The 22,351-nt window shown below is 42.3% G+C and overlaps 1 protein-coding gene across 4 annotated transcripts in view; it reads right to left on the reverse strand.

Annotated features, from left to right (window-relative positions):
* The window catches only part of PIBF1 (progesterone immunomodulatory binding factor 1), a 144,079-nt gene that overhangs the window by 119,165 nt on the left and 2,563 nt on the right, over positions 1-22,351 (reverse strand). For all 4 annotated transcript variants that reach the window (XM_066620022.1, XM_066620021.1, XM_066620020.1 and 1 more), the window contains exons 2-6: positions 21,974-22,263; positions 19,460-19,560; positions 17,375-17,573; positions 15,387-15,506; positions 4,354-4,487 (exon numbers count right to left, since the gene is read on the reverse strand). In XM_066620022.1, coding sequence (XP_066476119.1) covers positions 4,354-4,487; positions 15,387-15,506; positions 17,375-17,573; positions 19,460-19,560; positions 21,974-22,225 — 806 coding nt within the window. In that variant the 5' untranslated portion in view covers positions 22,226-22,263. The remainder of the gene's footprint in view (positions 1-4,353; positions 4,488-15,386; positions 15,507-17,374; positions 17,574-19,459; positions 19,561-21,973; positions 22,264-22,351) is intronic.

The raw sequence follows: 22,351 nt of genomic DNA on the forward strand, positions 1-22,351 counted from the left end.
GTGGACTGAGGCATATTTGCCTACTCATGAATAAACGTGCAGCTCAGTTTCACTTTCCATAGGGCTTAATACATTTTCCTTGTCTGTTATCAGCTTGTTAGTTTCAGTTTCAGGACCCATCAATAATCAGGTCACGACCCATTGCTTGGGAACGACAGCTTCCTCAGAGATGTGACATATGGCCCATTTTTGGCAACTGCTCAATAATCACAAGAACTTGGTGAACCAGGTGGAAGCGGTGGCTAGGAGTGCATTTGCCCAGTTTCAACTGGTACACCACCTGCGACCTTACTTTAACCGATTGGACCTGGTCATAGTGGTCCATGCCTTAGTGAACAAGACTGGACTATAGTAATGTGGTGTATGTGGGGCTACCCTCGAGGATAGTTCAAAGCTGCAATTAATGCAGCCTGGGTGGTTACATGGGCCAGACAGACCACTGCTTCAGCAGCTACACTGGCTGCCCATGTTTCTGATCCTAATTTAAGATGCTGATATTAACTTTTAAAGCCCTTCATGATGTGAGTTCAGGCTATCTGAGGGACCACCTTCTCCCATACATTCCAGCCTACTCTCTTAGGTAATGTGAAGGGGCTCTCCTTCAAGTGCATCCTTCAAGTACAAGTGAGAGTGGTGGCTTGGGGACAAGCCTTCTCTGTAGTGGTGCTACAATTATGGAATTTTCTCCCAGGGGACTTAAGAACTACTCTGTCCTTCATGGCTTTTGGAGAGGGCTCAAAACATATCTGTTTCATCTGGCATTTGGTGTTTGATGGGTGGATATTTGCCCTCTGCAATAGTACTGTGGCTTGACTGCTTCCCTGGATTAATTTAACAACAACAACAACAACTTTATTTTTACCCCGCCTTTCTCCCCGAAGGGACTCAAGGCGGCTTACAACAGATTAAAAAACATAATTTAAAACAAATAAAAACATATTAACACATATCATAAAAACAGCAGTCAGATAAAAAAAAATAGGTAAAAAGAACATAGAGCAGCAGCAAATCATAAAAGAATCAGGCCTGTAAAAAATATTAAAAAGATGTTAAAAAGGCCGAGAACTTAGAAGGCTTGTTTAAACAGTAGGGTCTTCAGGCCTCGCTGAAAGGTCTCAAGAGAGGGAGCCATTCTTAAGTCAAGGGGAAGGGAGCTCCATAGCTTTGGTGCCACTACTGAGAAGGCCCTATTTCTTGCCACCGCCCCACGTACCTCCCTAGACGGCGGCACTTGTAAAAAGGCCTTCTCTGATGACCTGAGGACGAGCCGGATTGCATGAGTAGGAGATCTCTAAGATACCCTGGTCCAGAGCAGTATAGGGCTTTAAAGGTCAAAACCAGCACCTTGAATTGGGCCCGGAAACAAATGGGCAGCCAATGCAGCCGCTGGAGAAGTGGACTGACAGGGTCGAACCGCCTACCTCCAGTAACCACACGGGCCACTGCATTCTGCACTAGTTGCAGTTTCTGAACCGTCTTCAAGGGCAGCCCCACATAGAGCGCGTTACAGTAATCTAACCTCGATGTCACCGAGGCATGCATCACTGTGGCCAGGTCTGCACGATCCAAGTACGGCTGCAGCTGGTGCACCAGCCGAAGCTAAGCAAAGGTCCCCCTAGCCAGAGCTGCCACCTGGGAATCCAGGAGCAGCTGCGAGTCCAGGCGGACCCCCAAGCTGCGGACCTGCTCCTTCAGGGGGAGTGCAGCCCCATTCAGCGCAAGCCAATAGTCCAGCACCTGCATCGAGGATTTCCGAACCAGGAGAGCCTCTGTCTTATCTGGATTTAATTTTAGCTTATTAGCCCCCATCCAGATCCTCACTGCCTCCAGACAGCGCTCCAGGCCCTCAACTGCCACCCTGAAGTCTGGAGAAAAGGAGAGATAGAGCTGGGTGTCATCGGCATATTGATGGCACCCTGCTCCAAACCCCCGGATGACCTCTCCCAGCGGTTTCATGTAGATGTTAAATAGCATGGGGGACAGAATTGAGCCCTGTAGCGCCCGCTTCTCAAGGGCCAGGGTGTCAAACAGGCATCCCCCAGCACCACCATCTGGGACCGACCCTCCAAGTAGGAGCGGAACCACTGCAAAACAGTGCCTCCAACTCCCAACTCAGCCAGTCGGCCCAGAGGGATACCATGGTCGATGGTATCGAAAGCCGCTGAGAGGTCCAGCAGGACCAACAGGGATGCACTCCCCCTGTCTAGTCCCCAGCGTAGGTTATCCACCAAGGCGACCAAAGCGGTTTCTGTCCTGAAGCCAGATTGAAAAGGATCCAGATAATCCGCTTCATCCAAGACCCTCTGGAGCTGGGACGCCATCACCCGCCCAATTACCTTGCCCAGAAACGGGATGTTGGAGACTGGCCGATAGTTATCTAACACAGTGGAATCCAGGGAGGGCTTCTTCAGAAGGGGGCGAACCACTGCCTGTTTCAAAGCGCGTGGTAACGTCCCCTCCATCAAGGAAGAGCTGACCACCCTCCCTGTCCATTCAGCCAGTCCACCCCGGGCAGCTCTTAATAACCAAGCTGGGCAAGGGTCAAGCAGGCAGGCAGATGGCCTCACACTCCAAAGGAGTCTGTCCACATCCTCAGGCTGTACAAGCTGAAAAGAATCCCACAACACAGGACAAGCAGTTGCCAGGGGGACATCGTCAGACATTGTCAATGTGGCATCCTAGTTGTGACGAATACGATCGATTTTATCTGCAAAATGTTGTGCAAACACGTCACAGCGGCTGAACGTGTATTCCTCCTGGTCTACTGGGGAGGCCTGATGGAGGAGGCCCTGCATCACATGGAACAGCTCTGCCGGACGGTTGTCAGCAGACGCAATGGTAGCAGAGAAGAACAATCTCTTCGCTGCTACCACCGCCACGGAATAGGCTCAGTAATGAGCTCTACTCCGTGTCCGATTGGATTCATCCCGAGTTTTCTGCCACCATCGCTCTAGACACCTGCCCTGCCGCTTCATCATTCGCAGCTCCTCAGTGAAACAAGGAGCCGCTCCAAGTCTGCAACGTGGCAGAGGTTGCTCCGGAGCAATCTCATCCACTGCCCTGGTCATTTCCCCATTCCAGAGGTCAACCAGGGCCTCAGATGAGACACCAGTCTTGGCAGTGGGGAAATCCCCCAGAGCCCTCAGGAAACCTTCAGGATCCATTAGCCTCCGGGGGCGGACCATAGAAAACGGTCCCCCGCCTCTGCGGAGTTAGGAAGTCGCAACAACCCTAAACCTTACCAGGAAATGATCTGTCCATGACAACGGAGTGATCTTGATCTCCTATACATCCAGATCACTGCCCCCGTGCCCAGCTGTAAACACCAGGTCCAGCACGTGTCCTGCAGTATGTGTTGGGGCCAAGATCTTCTGGGACAGGCCCATGGTTGTCATGGCGGCCATGAAATCCTGAGCTGCACCTGCCGCAGGGGCCTCGGCATGCGGGGGGGCTTCGGCATGCGGGGGGCCTCCAATGCCACCCCCGAGATCACCCCGGTCAACTCAGGCAGGGAGACTGTTGGGCAGCAGGGCGGGCGGTACACCAACAGAATCCCAATCCTGTCCGGCCCTCTCAACACAATGCACTCGAACCCAGCAATCTGCTGAACAGGGCACCTGGTAAGGGAGATGGACTCATGATAGACCAGTGCAACTCCCCCTCCCCGTCCCTGCAATCTTGGCTGCTGCAACACCTGGAAACCTGGAGGACAAAGTTCGGAGAGACTAACTCCTCCCGCCATGTCCAACCAGGTCTCTGTAATACATACCAGGTCGGCTTTCTCATCCAGGATTAAATTCCGGATGATGCAAGTTTTGTTATTCACCGACCTGGCATTCAAAAGCAGCAGCTTCAGATCCAGGGACTCACCGCCAAGACCACCAGACATCCGAGAACTGGGGGAAGGACCAGAAGGAGAGATGATCTGCCTATGATGAACTCTCCTTCTCCTGTAACAGCCTGTCCAACCCCCACCGCCATATCTCCCCCGGCCCGTCACTCTCTTGATAGTGGCACCCCTCCCCTCCCCTGAGCTCCCTCCTAAAAAGAAACACATGTGGCAAGGCCCACCTTCTGAGACTGGCCTATACAGAGAGGCCATTCATCTCTTACATAAATTTACATATTGCAAAACCACAGCAAAGATGTTCTTTTGAGCATCCAGAAGATGAGAACAATTGCTGATGACTATATGGGCAGTTCAAACATGCATGAATATAAGCTTAACTGTCTACAGTTGATTACTGTACACCTGATCAGTAGTGTCTGAGCTGGTTCTACTGAAAAACATTGTATTCTGATTGCTAAATGATATAGAAGTTCAATCTATGATTATCAATGAGATGGACTTACCATTTTACTTTATCATAATTCTCCTGCCTATAATCACCTTGATGAATCATTTGTTTTGTATCAGCTAGTTCAAGGGTTAAACGTTGGCATCTAACATCCAGCTCTGACCGATTTCTTCTCTCTGTTTCATAGTTCTGAAAAGACACGATTTAAAGAGTTAAAGCGATAATGGCATTTACCCATTTCAAAACAGAGCTTCCTGCTGGTCCTCCCTATTTTAATTCGTTTTACTAGTCAACCTACCAAACAGGCAATACAGGCCATATCTTGAAAAAAAAACACAACACATACAGTATTCAAATTGTGAATTTGTGAGCCTTACTTGCTAGATTTCACATTATTATACATTGCTGTCCAACTCTGCAATCTATATCTTTAGAGAGACAGCAAGCAGAGTTGGACAACAATGTATAATAAAGTGAAAGACAAAGTGAAATCTTTAAATAATTTAAATATATTACTATAGTTTGAATTGGTAGTTGTTATTTTTGTATCACAAAGTTCTGCAAGCAGAAGTCAACTGTTGCTTCCTGAGCCCAAAGTGCTTTTTGTGAGGATTGGGCAATCATTAGGACAGAGGTGGGATAGGGCAACACTTGAGACACTGACACACAACAGAGTTCTGCCTGTGTAAAGGTGCCTTTACCCAGTTTTTAGTGATGCCACTGCAGCCCCCAACGTACCTTCCAAAGAAACTCTCCAAATCCACCAGCTGTCTTCCTGGGTGCAAGGGCAGTACAAAGCACTGTTGTGCAAATAGATTTTTCTTCAGTAACTCTGGATCTACTCGGTATTGTTATGCAGACGTAGAGGCAGAGTTACAATACAATATACAGAAATTTTGATAAAGAGATCTCTGAATATCCAGTGGGGCAAGACTGACAGCTGCTTACCAAACAATTTGCTAATAAAGGCTGTAAAAACTGTCACCATCTCAACTATATTGGTTAAATACATCACTGACCAACATCAACAAATAGTGCAATTATTTCAAGTGGATTTTAAGTTTAAAGGAATATGACTACACCACCAAAGTAGAAATACTTCAAGTAAACTCTTTTCCAAAGTTAATGTAATAAATAAATAAAACAATCAAATGACAGTCCATCACAGAGCATTTAAAAAAGGACAGTGACAAAGGATGCTTAAGGATTAGCTGGAGAAGAAAGCAGTTAACCGTAGACCAGCAGTTTTCAAACTTTTTTGTTTCCAGATTCCTTTATACTCCTAAATGGAGAGCCCTGCTGGAAAATGCAAGGACACTTGGGGAGCCCCAGACTGCTGGCCCATGCACAGAGTAGCACAGTGCCAAGCCAAAGCCAGAATATCTGTGAGGAGCCAGAACAGGAGGGGAATGACAAAGCAGAGCCACAAATGGAGGAGGCAGGATAGGCATGCAAACTGGGCAGGAGGCAGATGGCAGCCACTTATGGTGTTCATGGAGCGCCTGAAGAAGTCTCAGGGTGTCACAGGACTCCTAGGAGCACACTATGAGAAAAATTTCCCTAGATGCCAATTATTAGGAACAGTTAATGTATACTGAAACCCTACCACACTGAATTGGGAACACATGGAAGAATTACAGTGAAACTAGATGTTATCTCAGCAGAATACGTGGCACCAACCCTTATGGTTTCGGAAATCATGGGAAAGCAGGGGATGGGGGTGGTCTCATAATCAGCAGACAGGAAAGAAATTTGTTTTAGCCCATCAATTCTCCCTTGCGTACAAAAAGTCCAACAGCCCCTTGCAAATGGGGATCTAGTCACATATTTCTTTGTATCATGGCCATTAATTTTCAACTGAAGTTCCCCCCTCCCTCATTTTACTCTGTTGACCATTTTCAGTTACTATCTTTGACTTTTACTGCTTGCAGTAAAATAATTCTAGGAATACTACAGAAACACCATAAACATACAGTATAAAACCATTTTTTTTGCTCTTACAATGCAATCATAATACTTGCCTGATGAGAAAACATGCTTAAGTGGGAGAATAATGTTTCCTGACAATGACCAATGACACAAAACATATTATATGCTAGAGTGGTAAGAATTTCTCATTAGTATAAATGTTTCCAATCAGATTTATAATTCTTAAAAGCCTTTTTTTTTGCTTGTGATTAAAAGTTCAGCCTTTTTACTATTTATAACCCTACAAGGGTCACAAAGCTAGGATACATAGAAATGTATTAAATATTCTCAAGGACTTGGGCTTGCGAAGTGGCATTTTGGACCTTTTTCCTTTGATCAACAGATGTCCATGCCATACCATAAATTGTTTTTGGAACTTCCTCAGTTTGAAATAAGTTTGCCATGAGGTAACTGGGGGTGGGGGCTCTACTGTTCAAGGACATACATCCAAAGCCCTGCAGCATTCACATAATTAGTTACGTGGTTTTTTGGATCCAAACCAGAAAAAAACATTTCAAAACTATAAAGATCATAATATTTCAATAAGACATAAGGTGTCTGAAAATTATAACCCAAAGATACCCAAGAGAGTCAAATATGCTGTCTGTTACCATACAGACGTGTGTAACAACAAGCAGAAGTAGGATCTGTAAAAAGCCTCATGCTTTAGTACAATTATTAATATTATTATTAACAGTATTTATATACCGCTTTTCAGTGGAAAGTTCACAAAGTGATTTACAGAAATTACCAATAATAAGAGAAACACACACTCCAATCCAAACTTGCCTTGCATCCAGAGCAGGGTTGGGGCTGCTGAAGACTCAGCCCACGGCAAAGGGAATTCACTCTCCTTACCCCACATAACGCCACAGCAGTCCCAATGGAGCTACTTGGATCTGTGCTTGGAGATGGCACAGACTAGAGCAGCCTGGAGATGCCCCAGAACCAGGGTCAGGATCCAGCACAAGTGCCAGATCCCGGCCCCATCCTCTGCTCAGCCATGGCCCACACTGGAATGCCTCCTTCTCACCCTCCCCAAGCCCCCATGCTGGCCTGACTCAGCCTGCACAACCTTACCTGTTGCGCCGATCCACGGGACTTGGGTCAGCCTCTGAAGGCCAGTACACTTCTGTGCACAGGCCTCCCCATCTCTTGGCGCAAATGTGCCTTATAGCATGTTTGCAACACCCTGGGGCCGGTGCAGGGGACTTGCACCAGCCCAAGCTCTGGATTGCACTCACAGTTTTCTAACTCTGCACAGCTGACTGGCCCAAAGAGTGGTTCATAACAATGAAGTTACAGTACTGCCCTAACAACCCAGTCCTATCTCTCCTCCTATCCTATCCTATGTGATAGTCCTATCCTATCACAATGAAGCATACAGCTGCACTATGAAGGTGTGCACTGACTGCATACTATGGTTGGGTGGTGGTGGTGGTCAGAAGGCCCCCAAGAGGTAAGGGTAAATATTTTCCCCTTACCTCTGGATAGGTCTCCTGGTAGCTTGTGGATCTTTTTAGATCTGAGCAAGCTATATAGTTGGCATAAGCCCAAGCAGCAAAAATGGAAGGGACTGGGTGAGGAAGAGTGGATTGCATACATTTCTTTTTCTTGTTCTGGTATCCTAGACTCCCTCCCTTTTTAATTGTTCAATTTCTGGAATCTTATTAACATTGCTTATTGAAATCTGACCTTTAAAATTTATTGTCCTTATTCTAAATCTTGATCTTTTAGAGTCATGTTTTAATCTCTGTGCCATCTTCACTATTTTAACTAATCCCATTGCTGCTATCAAAGCTGTTTAAAGCTGTCTCAGCTTTCTAAAAAAGATGCACTCTGCATAATTTGAAACCCACTGATCACTCCATATTATACAATGTATTATTCTCCTTACATACTACATCTCTTATCATTACTTCCTATGTTCTATATATAGCCTCCTTCTCCACTGTTATTTAGGATTCAATTGGCAGCAAAGCGATCTGCAAGATAACAAACTATTCAGTAATATGCAAGTCATAGTCTTAATGAGACTCATTAAGAAAAAAAAACCTACTGATGTCACAAGAAGCTCTTTACCCTTAAGCTAGGATAGGCAGTTTTCCACTTGTCCAGGCAGATGAATCACTATTAGGTAAATTTATTAGGCCTTGAAAAACTAGTTTTCATACTAATGCATTTCATTTACAAAACAAAGGGTATCTAAGTTCAGATGCCACAAATTGACAAGCCAAAACAAGCTTTAAAAATCTGATAGGTTTGCAATATCTGAAAGACAATTACAGTTTTCCAGAGTGTTTCCCAGAAAGACTTGCCAGAGGTATGTGGCAGAACACATGCTTCGCATCCAGAGGGTCCCAAGTTGAATTAAGGCAGCCAATCTGACTCCCAAACCCCATCAGGACAGCTCAGGACAGTTTTTATTCCAGCGCACTGGAGGATGCATTTAAACTGAAAGCTTAAACAACAAAACTAGTAACTGGTTTCACATACTGTATGGAATAGGTCAAGAATTAGAAGCTCAAGAGATTCTTTTGAGGGTAGTGTAAAACTCTAAGAGGCAGAATGAAGAGATTATTTTGAAGAACTACTCCTTGTGCATTTGAAAATTTTTTCCTTTGCTGCTCTTGAATTTAATGCCAGTCAACTTCCTTCAATATCCCTGGATTCTACCATTAGAGAGAAAAATTTCCCCTTGTACTTGCTCTTTATAACCATTCAAAATTTTATAAAGCTGTGGTGTTTTATAACCACCCAGACATATTTTATCCCCACAACTAAAGCACCTCTCTCTCTCTCTCTCTCTCTCTCATAGGAAGGTGACATAAGCACCTGATCATTTTATGTGCCATTCTATTTTTGTTCAGTTCTACGGCATTATTTTTGAGATGGGTTGACTAGAACTACGTACATGCTTAAAATGCAATCATGTCACAGATAATACAATGGCATTGTATGCTGTTTTTCCCTGATGGGAGAAACAATATAGGCGTGCATGAAATGAGATAATCATTAAACATTAAAGGTTCCAACTTTGCAGATTAACATACAAAGAATTAAGCAACTAATATTCAAAAATGGGAAGAATGGTTACATTCACCATGGAAACAGATCTGAAAATGGCATTCCTCTCACTGGCCCATCTTGGAGCTTTAAGCTACATTCACATTATTACTTGGCATAGTCACTTAGCAAGCAGCAATCGATGTGGAGCAGAAGAGAGAAAACACACGTGAGACACCATGTCACCTGGAGACACCATGTCACCTGGGGGAATACCTAAACATTGTGGTGAGGGAGAACCTGTCACAGAATGCCATTTCTAACAACATTCTTATGGCAGGTGTAATTTTCATCTTATCCTTTCAGTGATCAAAAAGGACTTCAGAAGCTCCAGACAATGTGGTATTATGCATGCAGACAGCAAGTTTAAAATGATATTTTTTTCCTGAAACGAATACAATGATAAATATTTTGAAGTGGGCACCAAGTGCCATGCTCTTCACACTTGTAATATGCTCCCACAGGTTATATCTGCAGTCAGACAGAAGTGACTTGTGATATATAGGTACAAAAAAAACAAAAAAAATACACCAGGATACTCTCTTATTGAGAGCTACATATGAAGGAAAACTTCGGAAAAAGAAAGGGACACGAACCGAACCCTACTTTCAGAAAGTTTCGTCTGAGAAGAGGGAATCCTGATCTAGTTTAGCCATAGAATAATGATTATATTTGCCATCACTTTGGGAATTATTTTCTCCCTAAAGAATCCAAAACTAATATTTCTAGTTTACACATCAATTTTTTTTTCCTAAAAGCACTAAACACTGCCATTGCAATGGGGGAGACAAATAATCCTTACCACTGGTGGTTCAGTCTGGACCAAGGAAATTTCTACCCTAGTCCCATCAATAAGCTAAGAACAATACTGAAATTGAGCAAACACTGATATTTTACAGGATCACAAGTGCAGGTGAAGAAATGAATGTTCTGTTAGCTGGCAATCACGCTTATATGCCCATTTTAGGGGAGAATAAATCTATCCTTTTTGCAATACAAGGAAGAATTCCAGTTTATTTGCAAATAATTTATTTATTTGCAAATAAATAGTCCCTACCTAAACTACTGCTTTCCTAAATCTGCTTTAGGAATTGTGTGTGTTCTTTACCTTGGCCTGGCACTCTGGTCTTCACCTCTTAAAATCATCTTAATAAGCAGCTCTGTAAAATTACTTTTAAGGAGTGTACATAACCTCTTTCAAATGAGGAAGTAATTTTAAAAATGCAGGTCTGCAAGATATACGAGGCAAGATTAAAGTTATTCTCAAGAATTCCAGAAAGTATTTTATGGTGTTTATAATAATTCTAGATATATAAACTTTGGTAAGAAACAGACATCAGATGTTCTTCCAACACATAAATTGATGGCTGAAGTGAACAAATTCTTTCTATAGGTGTGCTCACGTTAAACTGTTTTGTTGTCATTTAGCAGAATAGGAGTTTCTTCCAGGTTACAGACAAATGTGAGCAACTATTGAGTAACAGCCAATCGTAAAGGCTACACTGCTGCTGGGTGCAGTGGCGCCAAAGCAACTACTGTCGCATCCTGCAGACCTGCAGCAGGACTTTTGTCACCTTCTCCTGGGGAAAGCCCCAAGCCTTGCAATGGGGCTTCTCAAGTCTGCGTGGCTATTTTGCCAGTGCAGTCTTGAGAGACTCTGTGTCAGGCCTTCTGGCCTGAGACAGAGTTCAGAATCCAGTGGAGCTCTGTTTTGCTCTCTTGCCTTGGTTCCTCCCTAGTCCCACCCTCCCCCTGCCTCCAAGGCCCTCACCACTGCCTGGAGCACTTACCTAGTTCTGGGCAGCGTTCAGGCGGCACTGGGCTGGCGCTAACTCAGTGCAGGGTGTCATGGGCATGTCTTATGGCACATTTGCAACACCCAGCACCAGTGGTATGCTTGTATTGCAGACACTAAAGAGCTCAGGATTGGGCTCTGAATAAATTATTATTATTATTATTATTATTATTATTATTAACAGTATTTATATACCGCTTTTAAACTAAAAGTTCACAAAGCAGTTTACAGAGAAAAATCAAATAACTAATGGCTCCCTGTCCCAAAAGGTCTCACAATCTAAAAAGATGCAAAAAGAACACCAGCAGACAGCCACTAGAAAAGACACTGCTGGGGTGAGGTGGGCCAGTTACTCTCCCTTTGCTAAAAAGAGGAGCACCCACTTGAAAAAGTGCCTCTTACCCAATTAGCAGGGGTACACAATTTCTATATGGCTATTGCTAGCAGCTGCATTCAACAAAGACAGCATTGGAAAAATATATTGATAGGCCAAACAAGGCAGCAAAGTATACTGGGGAAAATCTATTCTGTACAGTCAATTCAGAGTAAGGGCCATTTCCATTTGTATTTGGGAGTACAGTGGGTTAATTTATAAACTTTTGCCAGAAAATCAAACATGGCATAAAATCCTCAACCTTCACTGAGTAGCACCCTCAGGAGACATCTTCTGTCATTCCAAGTCAAAGTCTTTGATTGTTTTACAATTACTTAATAGATAGTGACACCCAGTGGCAAAAAGATGCAAGGTTTCAATTCTGTCATTCTGTCTATATGCAAATAAACATCTCATCCTCTTTAGGGTATAGATCAGGTGGTTGAAAGGTTATGAGTTTATTTGGGTTTCTACCTTGTCTTCTGTCATGTGGGTGTTTATATACAAACTGATCAGTGCACAAAAAGTACCAGGTATGTATTATACTATAATCAGAGCCATTTTAACACAACATTTAAAAGCAGCTGTAGAGTTTGAAACCTAGGGAATTTCAGACTGTTGAAATGACTCATGAAGTTCTGATTACTTATGGCCTGCTTTGACCCAACTGAATTGTTAGAAACATGCATCTAACATTTCATGAACATATAAAATTCTTCCTTAGTTTGGATAACTTTAAAGTTTACAGCCAGCAATTTGGATACTACCATCTATTTAGTTCTTTGTGCTTCTTCAGTATTTCTTTTTCTGCTAAATACATATAATCTTTATTTTATCAAAATTCCTCACTGTGCTGCACAGGTTTTTCAAAGCAGCACAATAAAGATAACAAGGTCAAGCAGAAAAATCAGAGAAAGTCTTTGATATAACAATTTTTTCTATGAGCATTCATCTCTCTGTTTTTCTCTGTACTCATCCTATTCATAGACTGCACAGCAAAAACACAGGATACTGACCATGCTGCAAAGCTACATGCTGCCAGCAACCACTTAGCTCAAACTACATGATCCATATAGCTCTAAAATGCTCCAGATCTTTGATTTTATTGAGCTTTCCTAAATCTAATATGCCCACAAAGTAGTGAAGAAATCTAGCCAGATTTATACCTAGGAATAACATATGAGCAAGTAAGTCAAAGACATTAAGTAACAGAAGATTCTTGTTGATACCTAGAGTGCTCTGTTAAATCCTCCTCCATAGTTTAAGAACTTCTTGCTTTCAAGCAAGACGTGACTTTTTCAGTTAACTTTCACCCAAAAATACTGTAGAACAAAATATTTAAATTCAAGAATAAAAGGTATTATAACGAACAGTACAAAAAAAATTAAAAAACATAAAGAGAACCACATTTCAAATCTATTAGGTACTATATTGGCAAATAAGTGGCACTTCATCAAACTTTGTTGGGCAGCAAGACAAGCCCTATCTGGATATGGTACAGAAGCTGTACACAAAACCGTGACATAGAAGAAAGGTGGGACAGATAGCAAAAGACAGATAAATCACTTATGTACCTGCCGACTCCCTATTGAGCAATTTTCAGGCCAATCCTATCCAGGCTGACTGCCAGTAGAACATATGCTGTGCTGGCAGTGACTACTTTATGGCTGTTGTAAAGCAGCTGCCAACTGCGTGTGCTGCCTGGCTGCTGGAGAGGAGGCTGAAGCAGCTCCCATGCACTGGCAGAGAGCCGAAGATCTGCCAGCCAAGGTAGGCAAGTGTGGCAGGGTGTAATGGGGAAGTGGACAGAACAGAGAGGAGATAGGGAGGGCGGATTGGGCCCAGCGACAGTGACACTTGCCAAATCCTAAAACCCTTCCAGGGCCTGATCTGCCTTCCTGGGTCAATGTGGACACCTGCCAGTCATAGAGCTGACTCAAGTCTGAGAATGGCAGCTGTTGGGGCTGAGGAGGCCTCAACATACCAAAATTCCTCCATAGGATTTGATGGAGACCATGCTGGCACTGCTGCATTGCTACATGGGGAGTTAAGATTGGGCTGCCTGGCTCATTAATCCTACATGACTATGTTACAGAAAAGAGTTATGTGACTGCCACCAACAAACAGCAGGGTTGACTTTCCTCACAAAAGAGATGATCTGACACAGAATACACTCTATATCAGGGGTCTCCAAACTTCAGCTCATGGGCCACATCTGATTCTCTGGATTTTATCCAGCTGGTGTGGTTCCCTAGCCTCTCAGGACTAAAAATAAACCAAAAGATGCACTTCTGAGTATACAGGTGCAACCTATTTATCTGTGGAGTTTTTATCTGTCTCAATTCGAATGGGGTGGGGGAAACCGAAAATCACACACAGCTTTGCCTCCTTTGCCCTGCGCTGGCTTCTCACTCAATTTCCAGGCAGCCCAAAACGCTGCAAAAAGGCTCCGCCTGGCACAGGCAGGGAAATAGCCCTGGAACCATGGAAGAGGTTCCCCTTGCCAAGGAACAGTAACACTCTTGGAACTCCTGAGGCAGCAAAGAGGCTGACGAGGGGAAGGGGGGGCGGAAAACCTCTGTAGCCAGAGGTGGAGCGCTCTCTCTCTCTCTCTCTCTCTCTCTCTCACACACACACACACACAATCACACAGGGGCAGGTGCGGTAGCAACAGAGGGGATTGCTTTAAAAAACCCAGGGAGTGTTTGCCAAATTCCCTTCCCCCAGATGGTGCAGGCAATCTGTGCTCCAGCCTACAGCAACAAAACAACCCAGCAAGCAAGTCTTCCCAGCAAGCAAAGAATCAGATTTAGGCTACAATCCTCTCCACACTGTCCTGGGAGTAAGCCCCTTTGACTGGAATGGGACTTACTTCTGAGTAGAAATTCATGGGACTGTACTCTTAAAAGCTCAGCATCCCACCTGTGAAAGAAGCAGGACAGCTAGTAATGGTGACGGCTGAGTACGGAGGGGGAGGCAGGAAGGGAAGGAGAGGGGGATTGCTTTAAAAACCCAGGGAGTGTTTGCTATATTTCCCCCCCCCCCATGGTGCAGGCTCTCTGTGCTCCAGCCTACAGAAAGAAGCAGGACAGCTGGCAACGGGAGGGCTGAGTACGGAGCGGAGGAGGGGGAGGTGAAGGAGCGGAGGGGAGGGGATTGATAACAGCTGCCTTAGTTTCCTTCCAGCCCCAAGTGTCAGGCTACAGCGTATTTGCATAACTCTATGGAACTTAGCACAATTTGTTTTTTGTTAATCACGCCAAGTCACAGAATGGAACTAACGCGGATAAATAAGCTCCACCTGTATACTGCATTCAGCCACTAGAGGTGCTGAATATGATGGAAAGAAATTATCCCATTATATTGCATTACATTCAGTACCTCTAGTGGCTGAATGAGATATATACAGATACTGGGAAACCTGGACTACAAATATAAATTAATGTCTGTTAAATTATACTAAGCAGAAACTGAGATAAAAAAATTTGTGATTTGCATCATAGATTGCTTGATGCTTCTTCAAAATCTATTCCTCCCTTTTCCTGTGCAAGTCAATTTTGCACTCTGCTCCCCTCCTCCTTCCACCCCCACCCACTGAATGCATTCAATCAAACTCTCAGCACATCGGTTCTCCATGTATTTACTGTATTTGTTTTCTGGCCCTCAGCACCTTGTCAGTTACACGATACGACCCTCTTGCCGAAAAGCTTGGAGACCCCTGCTCTATACATATCTATAGGCCTGAGATATTGGTCAGTAAACAGCAAATCACAATGTGCAAATGTCCAGTTGGAAATAACACACTAATGACACAACCTGCAACATCTGCATAGATCCAAGTATTCTTTGTTTTTTCTAATGCTTGTTAAAATATCAAAATGCATACCTCCATCAAGTTTTTCAGCTGGGATTTGTAATCATGTAGTTCATTAGACAATGCCTCCTTTTTTACCTGTAGTTCATTCAGCTCTTTTTTTAAAGGATGCACTACATCACAGAACCGAATCTAAATAGTAGAAAACATACAAACATTCAGTTTTTACTCTTCAAAGTAAGAAAAATATCAGTATTATCTCTCTGTCCTCCCTATCCCCTACATTCTTGTGCCCTTTCACTTATATTGTAAGCCTATAAGCAGAAATATGACACTTTATATTCTATATAAAGCACTTATAATAAATGATGTATTATATAAACAAATAAAAAAATGCATCTTATGATCTTTTATTGTATTTTTAATAAATTAGAAACCGTACAGTTTTTAGGTAACAATTACTGGAAGCTTATTTTTCAGGATCTGGCCTCAGGTAAAATCAGACAAAATTATAGTCAGACCCCCCTAAGTTTAACCCCCGACTTATCCGAGGGTCATAGAAAATTCCATGATTTGGGGTTCAAAACCTGCCCTCGACTTATCTGTGAGATCGACTTAAAGGTGAGTGGCTGCAGTAATCTGGGTAATTGTAAGATTGCAACCTAGGATTATTAAAAATTTTCCTGCTTGATGATGTTACTTCCAGTCATGACATCACTTCCAATGGGTCCTGACAGATTTTTATTCTAAAAAGTGGGTCCTGGTGCTAAACGTATAGCAGTGGTTCTCAAACATGTTTATTCAGATGCAAGTCTCACTGTGTTCAATGATTGCAGATGATTGCAGATGTAAGTATGATTGCAGATGAAGGCACCAAAATTCAGGTCTTAGGAATACAATTTGAAAGCTGTGTCATGAAAATAAATATTTCTAGATCAGCTTTTAAATCATATCATCTTCAGATTTCTGCCTGAGAGGCCACATTATAGCTATCATTTAGAGCAGTGGTTACCAACCTGGGGTATGTGTACCCCCAGGGTACTTGCCAGGACATTCAAGGATACTCAAAAAAGTACAAATAATAATTTGAATAATGGCGGGGAATGGCAGGTCTGTATTAGAACGTTTTGATCCAACCCCATTCCCAGGCAGCCCAGAGCAGTCTTGAGCTGCTTGGATTTGCGCCACCTCGACAGTTGGCACAGATTCGAGTAGGGTAAGGAGAAATGTTTCCCGTCATCTTGGGCTGTGCCACTATTGGCCCCAAACTTGTGCTGGATGCAGCGCAGGCCCACTGGCCTGTCGGTTTCTAGCACAAGTCAAGATTATGCGCTATTTAAATAAATGGTCTAAAAGTCAGAGATATTGAAATTCCCATGTTTTATCGAGTGATCTTTGGTATGAAAATGTATTTTGTTCTATGTTTTTCCCGTTATTGGTGCCTAGAAAACATCAGGGTAGCCCAATCCTAAATGGGTTGCCCACCGGTGGAATGCAAGTTCTGTCAACCTAAGTACTGGCCTGGTGAGGAAGTGACGTTCTGCCAATGTGCTGGCACTTTCACTGGTGCATGCAGAGGCCGTCTATAGCAAAGACCCTGTTTGACAAAACCAGGAAGACAGCACAAGGGATAGGGGCAGGCAAATCAAGGCCTTGGGGGTGTGGCGGGCATCATGAGAATGGTTTCACAGATATCCTCTGCTCCATTTTGGCCCCAACATCCTCTCTTGTCAATTCTTGTATTTGTGCCAGCTAAAGAGCTGGTGCAGGTCCAAGCAGATTCATAGGAGACCCAAGCAGGAGTCAGGTAAGTAAAAGGAACATTTACTTACTTCTCTGCTCCCATATGGTCTCTGGAAGCACACAGGATACAGTGGAGTCTGTGCCACTACTGCAAGGGGACTGTGCCAGCACTGCAGCCAGCCTTTAAAAATGTACTTTCCCCTCTCCCTCACTGTCCAAAATAAACACTGTTTTCATGATCATGTCATGTGAGTTATTTTAATAGTTTTATGCTTCCAATGTCTGGCTGCCATTACACCACTTGCATAAGTACTTACAGATACATATTCAGGAAGAGAAAGTTCATCTTCAGAATAAGATTTGAGTTTGGCATAATATTCATCAGTCAACTCAAGGTCACGCAAGCTGCGACGGATATCTCCAGCCCGTTCTCGTAGCTGACGATTAGTCTCTTCTAGTTGCTTCTGACGCAACAAGATAGTTTCCATTTCCTGCTTCATTAGTTCTTGATGTTTTCTATGGTGACAAGTAAGATATCATCACAAATATAAATTTCTTTTTATTTACCTAAGTAAACTTATCCACAAAGACATGAAAACAATTTTGCTTTGAAATCAGTGTTTCATAACTTCAAAATGCTAATGTTAACCTTATTAAAAGAAATGTAACTAATGATACTATTAGAAATTATATCTATATGAATAGTTGCTTTGCTCATTATAAGCACCACTGTTTCATTTGGTAAAACAAGTCACAGCAGGTAATCACTTCATTTAACTGAACATAGACCCAAATCTTAACCAACTTTCCAGTACTGGTATGGCAGTGCCAGTGGGGCATGTGCTGCATCCTGCAGTTGGGTAGCACTCATGGAGGCTTCCTCAAAGTAAGGGAATGTTTATTATCTTACCTCAAAGCTGCATTGCCCTTATGTTGGTGCTGGAAAGTGGGTTAGGATTGCACCCGTAGTAGTATATAATTCTTCTTTTCAACTTTAGCGGAACACCATCAGCCTGGGCAAGCACCTTTTAAAGCACTTTTTCTTTGAATCATAAAAAAACTTACGTATAACTTGAAAGCTCAGTTCTAGAATTTTGAAATTAATCAAATGCAACGATGATACTGCTTCATTCAGTCTTTTAGACCTGAGGTTCTCAAACCCTGGTTTGGGGGCCAGATACGGCCCATGGCAAGCAACTATCCAGCCTGTGGTCAGCCTCTGGCCCACTTGACCAAACACGACTGGAGCTGTGCTCTGGTTGCGTGCAGCCTCCCCAGTTCTCAGAATGCCCTCTAAAGGCCTAAAAACATCACTTCGGGCACAATCTTAACCAGGTCTACTCAGAAATAAGTCCTATTTTGTTAAATGGGGCTTACTCTCAGGAAACTGTGGTTAGGATTGTAGCCTTCCTGGTTTTAAAAAAAAACACAACGTGTAAGTAACTTTTTGTGCCCTCTGAAGGCCTGAGAGGGCCTTCGAAGGGTTAGGGGGGGCCTTCTTGGCCCTCAGAACACACTCCAGATGTTTCCTGTGATTTGCTGGTTCTAAGGTATTTACTCTTGTATATTTAAGTAAGCTGCTTGGGAGGTGGGGAAATGGGGGTCCATTTGAGTGTGTGCTTTATTATGTGATGTGTATTGTTGCTTGGAGAAATCCTAGAACCTTTCCTGTGATGTGCTGGTTCTGAGATATATACTCTTGAACATTTAAGTAAGCTGCTTGTGAAATGGGGGAATGGAAGTTAATTTGTGTGCCTTATTTCTGTGATGCGTGTTGGTGCTTGGCGAAATCCTGGAAATTTGATCCAATTCATTCTTTTCTTCACTTACCTAAATTCCATCTCTAATGTATTTATTTAAATTTTGTATTTAAAATGTATTTTTTTCTAGCCCTCAACACCGTACCAGATATTTGATAGGGTCTTCTGTCCAAAATGTTTGGAGAGCCCTGTCTTACACCAACAAAGTTACTTAACAGCTCAGTCCTATGCATTGTTACTGAAAAGTTAGTTGCCATACATTCAGTGAGGCTTACTGCCTTGTAACTATGTTTGGGATTGCTGCCTAAGACTGCTACTGAAAAGTTAGCACAAAGTGAAATAAAATCATTTTTATTTTGATATGTGGTAAAATTATGTGGTAAAATTAGGGTTTACCACAATATTTCAATGGTATGAATTGCATCTAAACAATATGCAAGAGTGAATTAATGGTTTGAAATGTAAACATTTGTTAGCTGCCTTGGGTCTCATTTGTAAGAAAGAAAGGCAAAATATAAATATTTTAAATAAACCCCAAATGAAGCATTTTACCAAATTTACCCAAAAGAGAGACTACTATGACTTATTCTCTACTTCTGAGTTCAGAATATGTACTTTATTTTGATCTCTTTCCGTTCATACCGAGCATCTTCTTGCTGTAATGCCAACTGGTTATCTAGTCGTAAAGACAGCAGCTGTTTCTCATGAAGAGCATCGTTAAGTTTCTCTTCAAGTTCTTCATTCTAAACAGATAATTAAGTAATACAAAATAATTGAGGAGTTAGTGAGCAAATTCAATTCAGATTTTTGTAAAGGGTTAGGCTGTATGAAAAACGAAAGCATACAGGCTCAATTACAATTATAAATATACATTTCTGTCTTCAGTATTACAATAACTTGGCATTTTTAAATATAGGTTTTGAACTTCAATCTTTTTTATATCCACTATTCTACGGATGTAAAATGCTCAAGATGGCCAACAGCATAAAAAAATAAAAATTACACTATATTCAAATATCACACAAAAAACAGCAGCAGTTAAATACAGTGGGCCCTCCTTATGCGTGGGCTTGGCATCTGCTGATTGAGTATGCAAAGCCCACACTTGGGCCTTTCCCAGAAGAGCCTTTTCCAAACACCATCCCATCCAATACTGTATGAGATACTACTTCTGAGAGAAAAAAAAAACATACCTCAGTTTCGAAACAAGTTTGTCATGCAGTCACTGTATTAAAACAGACTTCCTGGGTGATCATGCTGCGCATGGTTTAACATTTTTAAAAAACGGGACTATGTGCTCTAGCCTGCAGGAATTATGCTTTAAAAACTTGGACCAGGACCACCAATCAGGAAAGTACTTTAGTAGCTCTGATGGAATGCAATTTATACCAGGTTCATTCCATCATTTTGTTACACTTTAAGTAGACTTCCCATTTCACTTTACACTTTAAGTTTACACTAAGTAGACTTCCCATTTCAGTGCTACACATATTAGTTGAATAGATAAAGCCTTTAGTAACATGCATATAACAGTGTTCTTTCCCAGAGTGTTTTAAATTTTTAGGCAAAAAGCTGTAGGTCTTAAAAGCAACCAACAACTCTTGCAGTATTTTTTAAAGCCAAGAAACCTTTCCTAAATCAATCCATAACTGCTTCACAAACAGCCTTCCCTATAAGCTGTGAAGCAACGCACCTGGAATTCAAGCCCCACGCAGCTTCCCTCTTGGCATTCTGGAGGTCAGTGATGATGTCATCGCCAAGTACTCCAGAACTGCTTCCTCGCACGCACTGTACAGCTCCACACACTCTCCTCAACAGTTCAAGTGAACACTGTTCATGAAATACGTTTCTTCTCTTTAACAGACATTCACATGTGTGTCTGTGATCAATTTGGAAGACACTATCTTAGAGGAATCAGTATTTTTATCCTTTGCAGCACATTTTACATGCAAATGCAAGTGCATGTATGTTTTATGACTTTTTTTAATGTGTCATTTTAGATCGATTTTTGTAATTAATGTTAGCTAGAAAATAGTCACCATTACTGAATATGTACTTGGAAGTGACAGTTACTGAGATCAGTGGAACTTATTGCCAAGTAAATACATTAAGATATGGTTGTTAGCTCAAACTCTTACAAAACACAAAAGCCAATTCCTATATTACCTCTTCAGCATAGAGAATGTAATTAACATGAAAAATGAAGTTCCAGCAATTCTTAATAGGCCCTATCCTGAAATACTCTAGCCCAGGGGTGCTCAATAGGTAGATCGCGATCTACCGGTAGATTGCAAGGCAAAATGAGTAGATCGCGGAGTGCCGACCCCCCCCTTCAGGTGCCTCTGGGAGGAAACGCCGGGAGTAAGGCCCATTGTACTCAATGGGGCTTACTCCCAGGTAAGTGTGGCTAGGATTACAGCCTAATCCTAGGCATGTCTACTCAGGAGTAAGTCCTGTTATACTCAGTGGGGCTCAAGGTACACCAACATACATTGTACACATAAATGTTATATGTTATGATGGCGCGAACATTGTAAAAAGAACTCTGGTAGATCTCCGGGCCTTGCTGGGTTTCAAAGTAGCTCTCGAGCCAAAAAAGTGTGAGCACCCCTGCTCTAGCCCATTGGTTCCCAAACATAGCAGGGTGACAGTGCTTCCGCAGTCAATTCTTCCTGGCTCAGCCAGGTGCCACCCCTTGGATCTTGCAAAACCCAAGATGGCAGTAACCAAATCTAGTGAGACTAAAAATGGTGGCACCCAGAACAGCTGGTAGGAGGGGCAACCGGGAACATCCTGCAGCATCCCTAGGGCTAATTAATTATTTAGATTAATAACAGAATAATTGTTAACATTATTAACAGAATAATAACATTAATTATTAATTAATAAATTAATAATTTAGATTAATAACAGAAGGGACTACTTACACATTTATATATCCTGCACATGAATACAGCTCAGACACATTTATAAACAAGAACAAAAACAAAGTAAAATAATTAAAAACACAGAGGAAGTCATTATGGATATTTGCTAGAGCAATTGTTTTGAAAGGTAACTAATCAGAAGATGTTAACATAGCTACCAATAATTATGCTGCAAATTTGCAACCCTAGAACACTTTAAACAAACACACAAAGAAGAATGAGTTCTTACTTTTGTCAGGTATTCCACTTTCAAGTTGTCCAACATTAAGTTCTTCTGTGAAAGTTCTATTTTCAGCAACTGAAGATTATGAAGCAATTCCTTCCGCTCAATCAGCTGTCTAGTAATTTTTTTATCACCTTCTCTTTCTTCGGAGGATGAAATATCATCGGTGGGTATTGTAGTCTCCAAACTAATATCTTCAGATTCCAAGGAGTTGGAAATATTAACTTTTTTAGATTCCCTAGAACCTTTTCGAGACATTATATGTGCAAAGATGTTTTTATTTACAGTTCAAGCACCTTAGGAAGCAAAATAAAAAGAGCTGGTAAGTAGGAAGTTTTTAAAAAGATGTCATCTTTCCTTATACAACATCTGGAACACAGCACA

This window comes from Tiliqua scincoides, chromosome 3 (genome assembly GCF_035046505.1).
Source record: "Tiliqua scincoides isolate rTilSci1 chromosome 3, rTilSci1.hap2, whole genome shotgun sequence".
NCBI classification, from domain to species: Eukaryota; Metazoa; Chordata; class Lepidosauria; order Squamata; family Scincidae; genus Tiliqua; species Tiliqua scincoides.